Source organism: Podarcis vaucheri, assembly GCF_965113315.1.
Source record: "Podarcis vaucheri genome assembly, chromosome: 8".
Classification (NCBI taxonomy): Eukaryota; Metazoa; Chordata; class Lepidosauria; order Squamata; family Lacertidae; genus Podarcis; species Podarcis vaucheri.
Window position 1 is genome coordinate 29,258,782 of NC_138766.1, and position 12,090 is coordinate 29,270,871.

Consider the following 12,090-nt stretch of genomic DNA (forward strand, 5'->3'; position numbering starts at 1 on the left):
TCCTCCATCTGCTTGTGGAGGATTGGTAAAGAATCAGAGAATTCTAGTGTTGGAAGAGACCACAAGGATCATCTATTCCAACTCCCTGCGATGCAAGAATCTTTTGCCCAATATGGGGCTCAAACCCACAATCCTGAGATTTAGAGTCTCATGCTATACCGATGGAGCTATGTTAGATGTCAGGGAAGGCATACTTCCAGCACGCCCTTGGTCTCCCTCATTTGATTCTCATTGGACGAGTGAACTCCTTTTCCCACAAAATTATCTAGATGATGATGATGATGATGATGATAATAATAATAATAATAATATAATTTTTATTTATATCCCGCCCTCCCCAGCTGAAGCCGGGCTCAGAGCGGCTAACAACAGTAAAATGGTAAAACATTCTAAAATCATTTCATTATAAAACTAATTCCAATCAAATTAATGGCAACCATTTGGGCTAGAGGTTCTGTGAGGATTGCAGTTCTGTGAGATAAAGATGTAGCATCTCATTGACTTCATGTTTTGACCTTTGGGGAAAATACATTCCACACGGGCTCTGTAGCATGCCAGGTGGGTGGGTGGGGGAGAGGGGGAAAGACCACCCTCCCTTCTTGGCAACTGCCTGCTGTGGCTTGCTGGCTCCCAAATGCCAGACTGGTAAATCAGATTGAAGGAAGGATGGCAGGTATTTGGCAGGTCAGGGTAGAGGAGAGGTTTAGGAGCTCACAGGAATAGGGTAGGTTTAAGAACAGTCCTGTTTATGAACGATTTGGTTTATGAACTCCACAAAACAGGAAGTAGTGTCCCAGTTTGCGAACTTTACCTTGGTCTAAGAACGGAATCTGAACAGTGGAAGGGCACCGGCGGCAAGAGGCCTCATTAGGGAAAGTGCACCTCAGTTTAAGAACAGTTTCGGTTTAAGAACGGAGTTCCAGAACGGATTAAGTTTGTAAACTGAGGTACCACTGTACTATGTTCCAGTTTGGGAGGAAAAGGCTCAGCTTGCTTCTGAGTTTGAGCTGGGAGCTTGCCCATGACTGGGCTAAATAACCTCCTGGTCTGATCCTGCAAGGCAGTCCTTACGCCCAAGTTGTCTAAGCTCAAGGTAGAGCACCTGGCTGACTTGGACAAAAGATATAATGTCTGAACTGGTGTTTAGTTACTGCAGTTCTAGAATGTAACTTAACGCAACACAAAGCAAATGGGGGGAGTCATACTCTATGGTGACTTTGTGTGACAGCGGCAGACATTTAATTGCATTTTCTCTCATTTATCTGGCTGTCTTTCATCTGGAGAACAATTTCTGATCCAAGGTGAAAGAGAACATGATGGTTTGAGCACACCTCTAGGGCTAACTCGAATGAGAGCTGGCTTGGTCTCCAGAGACACAAGCCACAAATTTCATTTTGCTCCCTTGTGTAACCTTCACCTCAAATGTTTCCTAAATGAACATGAAAATAGATGAGGCTGGATCAGGAATGCTTGAGACACAAAGGAATGATAGAGCAGTCCACCAGCTAAATATACTATGGACAGCCTAAGGGTATCTTCAAATGTGAAACTTAAATAAGTTTGTGTTTTAATCAGTCTGTAATGTAAAGGTGAAACCTACATTGGTTAAAAGCTACATTTCATTCCCCCCCCCCAATTCCAAATTTTCTCTGCTGTTTACAACATTCATGTTGTGGCATTAACACACACAAAAGAGACTTAGATGCATTTCTTGGTGTTACATGTGAAAATATTATGAGAACTGTATGGATGCCCTGTTTGTCCTACTTGACCACTGCTGATATTCTTACCTTCTCCTGCTTTGACTAATCCTTTTCATAACTCTTTCCTACTATCAGTTATTTCAGGAAATTGTTTTATCAATTATGTGCCCATCTAGCTTGAGGTGGGGAACCTGTGGCCTTGAAGATGTTGTTGGGCTAAAACTCACACCCCTAATTATTAGCCATGCTGTCCGGGACTGATGGAAGTTGGAGCCCAACATCATCTGAAGGACCACAGGCTTCCCACTCAAGGCTTCTAGCTTAGTGTTTCCTAAACTTGGGTCTCCAGCTGTTTCTGGGCTACAACTCCCATAATCCCTAGCTAGCAAGACCAATGGTCAGGGATGATGGGAGTTGTAGTCCAAAAACAGCTGGAGGCCCAAGTTTGGGAAACACTGGTCTAGCTAGAACTATCTACTCACTGGCAACATCTCTCCAGGGTCTGAGGCAGTGTGGTCTGCCCTAGTCCTGTTTTGAGATGCTGGGAACTCAACTATTGTGTTCAAAGCTTGTGCTTCCCCAGTGAGCTACAGCTCATCCCTCAACGATCCCCAGGTCAAGTTATTTCCTGCTGATCGCCAAAGAATTGATGCTTTTGAATTATGGTGCTGGAGGAGACTCTTGAGAGTCCCATGGACTGCAAAATAAAAAATTCCTTCCAGTAGCACCTTAGTTAGTTCTTGATATGAGCTTTCGTGTGCATGCACACTTCTTCAGATAACCATGGACTGCAAGAAAATCTAACCTATCCATTCTGAAGGAAATCAGCCCTGGGTGCTCACTGGAAGGACAGATCCTGAAGCTGAGGCTCTAATACTTTGGCTACCTCATGAGAAGAGAAGACTCCCTGGAAAAGACCCTGATGTGGGGAAAGATTGAGGACACAAGGAGAAGGGGACGACAGAGGACGAGATGGCTCTAATACTTTGGCTACCTCATGAGAAGAGAAGACTCCCTGGAAAAGACCCTGATGTGGGGAAAGATTGAGGACACAAGGAGAAGGGGACGACAGAGGACGAGATGGTTGGACAGTGTTCTCAAAGCTACTAACATGAGTTTGACCAAACTGCGGGAGGCAGTGGAAGACAGGAGTGCCTGGTGTGCTTTGGTCCATGGGGTCATGAAGAGTCAGACATGACAACAACAACATGTGGAAGAACTATGTGCCATGGCATCATCCTGTTCTGTTCTCCTGTGTCTTTTCAATGCCTTTGACTAGCAGGATTTTCCCGAAGCTATTTTTTTTGCTGCATTGTCATAAAAGCACATTTATATAACACTCCCAGCCCCCATAATACGGATTTGGATTGCTATGCACAAACAATGCCGTAACCCTTCATGGTTAATCTGGTACCATCAATGACTTGAGGTTTATGAAAAGAAAGGTGCTCTGGTTGGTTGACCAGTTCAAAGTTCTACATAGTTTTAGTAACAGCCTAATACCAATGAAAGGTATTTTGCTTTTAGGGGGCACAAAAAAATTTTAAGTGAGTCTAGGTTGTTATTCAGGTAGTGAATACTGCCTGATGAACTATGTTGAAAGGTCAAAAGTAAAGACATGTCAGGGAAGAAGGGAAGAATGATAAATTGTTGGCAGCACTCTGATCTGCATTTGGAACATGGCCAGTAGGCTAAATATTATATTTAAAGAGGTCAACTTTTATTCTTATGTCTTCTGATGAATGCCTTTGAATTTTCAGTATAAGATTATTATTTTCCAGAATACGTTGATTCTACCTGTATTCGCTACCTGGTTTCTTCTTAACAGTGGCGTCATTCTGCAGTCACAGAAAAGGTTGAAACAACAGGCCCATTCCAACACTCAGGCTGATGTGATGGTCATGTGCAGGGTAGAGTGAGTCCAGGCATTGGGGGAGGTGAATCATGGTCACTGTAACGCAATATCACACAGGCACAAAATTGATCTGACTAATATCTGTGATCTTAACATCACTGTTTGTAGGTATGCTTCTGTTTTCAAATGCCTGGGTCCACATGAGTTCATTTGTGTGGTGGCAGCCAAGCAGACCCGTGAGCTGAGGTTATTAAACATCAACTGTTTTCTAACAATAAATATATTTGCTTATTTTGAGGCCTACCTTGATGACTCAAGCTTGAAGCTCGTAACTATTCTTTGGGTGGTCACCGAGCACCAGATGAATTTGGCTGCTGTGTTTGAAGTAATCAACCTTGTAGTTCTTTAAGCAGATGCTGTTCAGCAAATGGAGAGCTATCGTATTTTAGCTCTACCCCCTACTGGACCAGACATGTCCAGCCAAATAAAAAGGAAGGATTTACTGCTATTGGTCAGTCACAGGTGCTTTTACAGACTGTTACAATTTTTTTGTGATTCATAACTCAGCGTTGAACACTCTTCTTCTGTCTTCCCTCTAACTGAGTCTAGCTAAGGCCTTGGAATATTTGACTAATTTACTCTTAACAAGCTTCATTAAGCATATCAGCGCCTCTTGCCGCACGCTGTAAGGTTGCATCTAGAAACCAGCTACCTCCAGCAGTCAGAGTCCTTTTGCAGGCTAGACAGCCAGCAAGGCAAGCATCAGCTGTGCCCATCACCAAGCTGACTGCTGCTAGTCTAATTGTACTACAGGGATCAATGAGTGAGACAGATTGGGAATCACACAAAACCAACAATGGCTGGGAAGATGCTTATCTGAAACCTTGGAGAGCTGCTGCCAATCACTGTAGACCAGAGTAGGCAACTTGGCTCCCTCTTGGTTTTCTGGACTGTCGTTCTCATCATTCCTGGCCATTGGCCATGCTGACAGGTGCCGATGAGAGTTGTAGTCTGGAGCATGGGGGAGGGGGCAACCAGAATGCTTTCCTCTGGTATTGGCTGTCGGTATTCATCCTGATGGAACGCAGGTGGGGCTGTGGGTTAAACCACAGAGCCTAGGGCTTGCCGATCAGAAGGTCGGATGTTCGAATCCCTGCGACGGGGTGAGCTCCCGTTGCTTGGTCCCAGCTCCTGCCAACCTAGCAGTTTGAAAGCACGTCAAAGTGCAAGTAGATAAATAGGTATCACTCTGGCGGGAAGGTAAACGGCGTTTCCGTGCGCTGCTCTGGTTCGCCACATGACCAGCTGTACGCCGGCTCCCTCGGCCAATAAAGCGCCGCAACCCCAGAGTCAGTCAGGACTGGACAGTGTATGGTTATGATTGCCACCCCATCTCTGAAATGCATGGATTAAATTCTTCGTTATTCTCTCTCCCCCCCCCTTTAAAAAGAAAGGTCTCTGGAATTTTTGACAATAGCGAAACAGCATTCCAGTAATTTAAAATGTTGGTATTTCACACCATTTCACTTATTAACAAATGTGATTGATGCTCAAAGTGGGCTTGTAGTGATGAGTGGAGATCGAATGTCAACACATACCGTTGTGCTTTTCTTTTGAGATTTGCTGACAAGCCTCATACTAGATAGGAAAGGAGCAATTAAGAGCTGACTGCCAGGTTTGTTTTTGCTTGGCTTTTTTTTTTTTTTTTGTCTTTCAATTATATTTTGGATAATGATAGACGAGATGCAACTTGATGATAAGGGTGAGTCTTAAAAGGCACAGTGGTCCCTTTAGCGTTTCACATAATTTCTAGTAGGAAATAAGATTGCATTAATTGCCATTACACTGTAATTATAGAATTATGGGAGTCTGGCATTTCATTTGTCATCCATTTTTTTAAACGGCGGTGATGATACTTATCTCTGTAGTTAATCTAGGTGCACAACAGCACTGCCAACAATGATAATTATTTGCAAAGTTGCTTTTTTTGCTTGAGTTATCTGGAGCTACTTGCTTACCAACCTGGTAGTAGTAATAGTGCTAATCTAGAAGTGTTTTCCATTGTCTGGATTTTGTGGGTTGATCTATGCGGGCTGATCCATGTGGACAACCTTTCTTCACAGCCACACAGCACACAGAGAATATCAGCTGTTTTAAGAAACAAGCAATGGAACAGATGTCCCAAAGAGAAAAAGGCATCTGACCACATGTGGGGGGAAAACAGCCTGATTGCCAAAGCAAGCAATTGGCAATATTGAAAGAATGGCTAGCCAAAACTCAAATAGGCCGTCATTTCTTCCAGATATTTCCCAGGTGGGCTGGTGGGGGGGACGGAACTGGAATTCCAGCTGTTATGTTTCCCTCCTACCTAGAGCAGAGTGACTTGCAGTGCGTTGGTCAGCCAAGAGAAACCGGGTCCTCTGCTTTTCAAATTTGCCAGGCAGGATTTCATGCAGCCTTTCATCTGCATCTGCTAATTGGCTAATGTGGCGTTTGCCCACTCATTATGGAGATGTCGTACTGGGGGGGGGAGAGAGAAAGGGTTAATAGACTGACCAATAAGAAAGCCCAGGGGCGGAGCCTAACTGTGTTTAAGGCACAACACGGGTTTTGGCAGTTATTTCGGTTGGTTTCTTGTGGGTGGGAAGCATAGGAGTCAGAGACAGAGGGCAGACAGAGAGGGTGAATCGGATTACAAGTGTTTCAAAGTATTTAGAACTTGTTTGCGTTCACAATAAACTGGAATCTTTGTTAATGCGCTACAACCTGACTGGGTCTGAATATATTACTGGAGAAACCTGGTTAGTGGCAGTGGAAGAAATAAGCCGTGGTGCAGGGTCAATAGTCCTGGAATGACCAGGGGCTCTGTGCAAACGCTACAGCTGCCACTTTGGAAACAACATGTTCAGTGGAAGGTTGCTTTGTGATCTGGAAATGTCACCCGTATTCTGACAGGCTTCCAACCTTGACCTTCAACCTGTACCTGTACCTTGCTTTGGGATTTTGTTTGTGGTTTTGACTGGTTCTTTCCATATGGAGAACAATAGGTGCACTAACTGCACTATGTTTGGTCCATTAGTTTCCTCTGCAGATTTTGCGCTCTTCATTGCGAGGTACTGGAGCTGGTGGAAGTTACAGTTTAGCAACATCCATAGCGCTCCATGTTAGCTACTACTGATCTGTACAGTGGTACCTCTGGTTGCAAACGGGATCTGTTCCAGAGGCCTGTTCACAACCTGAGAAGAACACAACCCACGTGTGCAGGTCGCAATTCACCACTTCTGCACATGTGCATGACATCATTTTGCGCATTTGCTCATGCGCAAGCGGTGAAACCCGGAAGTAATCCTTTCCGGTACTTCTGGGTCGCCGCAGGACGCAACCTGAAAATGCTCAACCTGAAGCAAACGTAACATGAGATATGACTGTATTTCCTTTTTTGGGGGATGAGGCATAAAATTAGCAGGCATGGCTGATTCTTTAAAAAGTTCCCTCATATGAACTATTTTTGGTGGGGGTTTTCTAATGAAACACAGCTTTTCATTTATGTATTTAATATGCATTTATTTAATAGATTTTTATCCCACCTTTTAGAATACCAATCTAGAATACCTTTTGCCTTTCTTCTCCCGTTAAGGCCTTGTGTGTTTTTCTTTGTGTAATTGCAGCTGGCGCAGAGAACAAAATTGGCTGGGCGTTTGGCCTGGGGTTGGAGAGGCTGGCCATGATCCTGTACGGGATCCCTGACATCCGACTTTTCTGGAGCAAAGACGAGCGTTTCCTGAAACAGTTCCACGTGCCTCACATTAACCAAAGAATACAATTCCAGGTAAGAGTGAACGTTGGAACGATGTTTAAGGAAAGTGAGAGCTTGCAGAGAGCAATGCCTGGAAGTTCTGCTTCCCTTTGTTTACAGCAGCGTTGTGATACTCTCATCCATTTCAATGGCGGCCTATTTATGGCATTTCTAGCCCACTCCCCCGCCCCCCGCAAGGAGCTCAAGGTGGCACACATAGTTCCCCTTCCCCCCATTTAGTCCTCACAACAACCCTGTGAGGTTAGGCTGAGAGGAGAGACAGTGACTGGCCCAAGGTCACCCAGCAAGCTTCCTGGCTGAGTGGAGATTTGAACCCTGGTCTCCCGGGTCCTAGTCCAACACTCTAGCCACCACACTACACCATAGCTGTCAACCTTTTCCCTTTTCCAATTCGGAATAAGGGAATTTCCCTTAAAAAAGGGAAAATGTTGACAGCTATGCACCACACTGGCTCTCTATGTAGGCATCTGCATGAAGGAAGAGGCAAGTTGCTCATTCTTAATGCAAAGGCAGCTTATATCCTATTTCTTGAAGCAAACGTCATTTGCTGAATATTTTTAAGGTTAACTTTTGAATCAGTAGCATTTGCAAGCAGTCTGTATGTGCAAATTCATCTCAGCTTTCTGTAGGTGGTGGTGCTTTTTAAAAAAACAAACAAAACACACACACACACACACACACACGTGTCTTTAATTTTATTGATTTCACCTAATCAATATTAACTGAAAAGGGCACAGAGGTTTCACCGCCACATGCTGTGTGCACTGATTTCCAAAAATGGTTAGGCTACCAAGACGTCTCAGGCTTGTTGATTTGCATAAGACATGTGGGAAAGAGCTTGCGATTCCAAAAGGAATCTGCCCGTCTCGTTCTGCTTAAACAGCTCTGAGAAGAATTTGCAAGTGGGAGGCCTGGGAGAGAATCTGGAAGAGTAAACAAATCTGGACAAATACAAGTATCACAGATTTATGCGATGATGCTCCAGCACTCGGTTTTTGTGGAAAGTCTAGGGAGTTCCACAGCATGGTGCAATACGTTTCCTAATCGCAACGTTGGGAGTTGCTTGGCTGACATGGCTGGAGCCAGCACACGGCAAAGGTGGGCAACTGCCCAAAGCTCATGGATATGTGCAGAACTCACTGAGCCAAGCCCCAGATCCAGTGTGGATTAATGATGGCAGAATGTCACAGGCTTGGGGGTGGGGTGCCTTGCCTTGACCAGGGCTAACAACCAACTGCAGTCTTTGGCTCCAAAGGCTGGAGCACATCTGAAACTAGGCTCACAATACATCATCGCCGCATGCTAAGAGCTGCGAAGGAAGAGAAGGGTGAACCACCAAAGAGGTGCAAAATCATCTGAGAGTGGCCCTGAAGCTAATCCCCAGGTGGCAAGAGCATGTTATCTGCACTCATGAGGTCCAAAGGGGTAGGAGGGAACATAGCAATGATTCGACACAACGCTATTTCAGATGGAAAGGAACTGCCGTAATATAATAATCCCTTCGAGGTTCAAAACTAGTGCAATATTGAAGGGGGACCAGGTGGCAACACAGCATCCGAACGAGTAGATAGCATCCTTTCCTCCCATCTGAGACACCACTTCTGCAGCCTTGCCACCACCATCACTGCCCCTGATCAGAGATAGTCGACATTTCTGTTCAGCCCAGGTGTGCTGTAATGCAGGGATGAGGAACCTCTGGCCCCACAGACCATTCTTGGCCCGCCATGAGGTTGAACATGGCGTGTGAGGCCACTTTCCCCAAACCACACCAACCTGCCCATTGGCTGACGTCACTAGGGAATGTCAGCTTGAGCAGGGCAGGGATTCCTCCTGCTGCATGCTGTTTTGCTAGCACATTCTCAGCGGGGAGCTCACTGGCGAAGTAGACCTCTGCAGCAAGCAGCAAGAAACCCTCTGCTCATCAGCTGCACAGCAGAGTGTCCAGCCCTCCTCGGTTCTGTTTTGCTAGTTTGTTCCCTATGAGAAACGTTGGCAAAGAAGACCTTTCACTCTACCCATGTGGACCCACTATGATGGGTGGATCACCCACCTGTCAATCACTAGACACCATCATGACATCAGATGATTTATAAGTGGGTGGGGCTGGCCATCTGTCAAAGTTGGCCCATGAGGTTGTGGGAAGACGAAGATCCACCGATGCTAGAAAATGTTGCAGTTCCACTCAAAAGCATTTCTCTCTCTAATACATACGCAGGATCAAGGAATCATTCGTGAAGTTCCTTGCTTTGGGTGGGCTGTGGGCTGCATGCTTTCACTGTGATGTTGTCATGTCCCAACGCAGGAGAATTAGAGGTGCCACGACAAATTTAAAGATTGGGATGTCACTGTGTCCATGTTGTACAATGCAATGATACATGAGGCCACTGAGAAATCGGAACCCCCAAAATACACCAAATTGGTGGGGGTGAGGAATTGCTTCCTCATCTGTACTGTTCGTTTCAGGACAAACAACTATGTGTGTACAAACTAGCCGTTTCAGCTCATTCAACATCAATATGAAGTTGGGATAGACCTGATGATGCTTTTACTAGCTCTTTCCCTCTGTGTAATTTACGTTTGTGATCTGAGTTTATGATTAGCATTTTTCCACAATAAAAAAAAGTAAGTAGCTTCCATGGGTTCCGCATTCTTTGAAATTTTTCATCTTTATAGGGTAATGATGCCTAAATAGTTATTCATTCATTATGTTTACTTTTTAATAGCACATCTATTAAAAGCAGCCATGCAGCCATTAGTAAGCAAATTGAACTTGGATGCCTAAAATAATGAGGTTCAGCCTGTGATTTGATTTATTGGCTCATTAGCTTGATTGTAATTGAGGATATGTGTGAAGTGCGTATATCTGGGTTTGCATATACTTGTGAGAGTATCTAGGCATGTACCAAAGAATCCCGAGCCTTATACGTTGGAAGTAAGATATATTATTGTAGAACTGAGTTATTTGGCTGCAGTTTCTGTCCGTAGGATTCAACTCAGTGAAAATGTATTCCGCACGTGTGCCACTTGGTTCTATAAAGTCGTGAGAACACTTCAGGCAACCTAAAGTACATTTAAGCACACATTCTAAACTGGGGGTAAAATGCAGTCAGCACCAGTCATATTTATACGGTGGCATCCAATTGACCTCTACCGTGGGTTTCTGTGAGTGAACTTAGTTTTGTAAATACACCTCGCAAACTGTCTGATTGTCACTCAGGACCAAATCCATGAAGTTAAATGCACATTCTTTCTCCACGGGACTGTTGTCTTGTGGAAAAGGTGGTTGGGGAAAACTTTGAAAACTGCTTTGGCATGGAATGATGATTTGTGGTATGGACATGCATCAAATCATTCAAAAGATTGCTTTTCTATTCCAAGATCACTGAAAAGTCAAGTTGTAGACAGTATAGAATGGCCTTGTGGTCGAACACTCCTTGATATAGCTGCTGTAAGCAATTTTTATTTTATTGGCTGGTATTAAAGTATTAAATGATAAACCACTTTTGGCTCTCCTTATGTGTAACAGAGTACAAACAAGTCGCTGACTCTGCCCTTTTACCCCCAGTTTGATGCTTATTGCAACAGATTGTGTACAGTAAGATATGGTTGTTCAAGATTGTTGTTTCAATAGGTTTTATGGCTATAAAGAATCATTTTTAAAAAATTTAATTCAGCCTCTTTTATCCCTCAAATCATTTCATTTAATTTGATAATGATTTGGGAACAAGCAACTCTGAGCCCACTGAATAGAGTGGAATTAAATCCACCAAGTAAGTATAGAGAAAATGATACATATGAATTTGCTAGCTGCAAAACTTCCTCCTAGATTCCCGTGGAGTCCTGCTCTCACAGATGCAACTCCAAACAAGCTTCCTGGATAACAAACTGCGACATGTAATTACTACAGAGTACATGGCCAAGGAACCATTTGAAAGAGGCATTTCATGAGTAGCTAACACTGGCTGTACTTGCATGTCATGGTAAATCACAGTTAGTGGTTTACTGTGTATGTAAACCACTAGAGCTTTCTCTTCACTCCTCACATGAATAGGAACTATGAACCATGGTCCCTGGCTTAGCAGTATATCCAAACTGAAGGCTGTGGTTTGTTTCACACTCCTAACAAAACATGATTTGAAGCCAAGGTTTGTTCTTGGCTTACCAAATATGGTTTCCTTGACTGAAACAAATTATAGTCCTTGGTTTGGACATAGTGCTAAGCCAGATATTGTAGTTTGTTGCTGATACTTAGGGGCAGGGGCAGGGGAGTGAAGCAAGAGCATTCTCTCAAGTCTCAGTAAACCATGGTTTATCATGACCTGGGCATGTCAGATGTCAAAATCACTCCTTTGTCAGTATTACACTATTGTCAGATATTACAGCAGGGTTTCTAATTGTTTGTTTTGAAGCAATAATTCATTATTAGCACAAAATAGTTATTTTTAAATGCCCTTCAGAAGCATTTTAAAAAGATTCAGGAGCAATTTAAAATGCCGTTTAGCAAGCGTTTGAAAATAAAAGACAGCGCTGAAATTGAAAGGCTTAGCAAACAATCAAAGTCACAATGCAGCAGTCCAGCAAACATCCAGATCGTGACTCAAGAGTCCAGTTCTGTTCAGAGTTAGGTGTTGATTCCAGGAAAATCGCATAACACAAAGATTTCAGTCCTGATTTTGATGAAATTGCATTTATACTGGTTTGCTCGTAAGAATTCC

General features: G+C 43.8%; 1 protein-coding gene across 4 annotated transcripts in view; it reads left to right on the top strand.

Annotated features, from left to right (window-relative positions):
• The window catches only part of FARS2 (phenylalanyl-tRNA synthetase 2, mitochondrial), a 200,766-nt gene that overhangs the window by 114,046 nt on the left and 74,630 nt on the right, over positions 1-12,090 (top strand). For all 4 annotated transcript variants that reach the window (XM_082234531.1, XM_082234530.1, XM_082234533.1 and 1 more), the window contains one exon: positions 7,227-7,387. In XM_082234531.1, the coding sequence (XP_082090657.1) occupies positions 7,227-7,387 (161 nt within the window). The remainder of the gene's footprint in view (positions 1-7,226; positions 7,388-12,090) is intronic.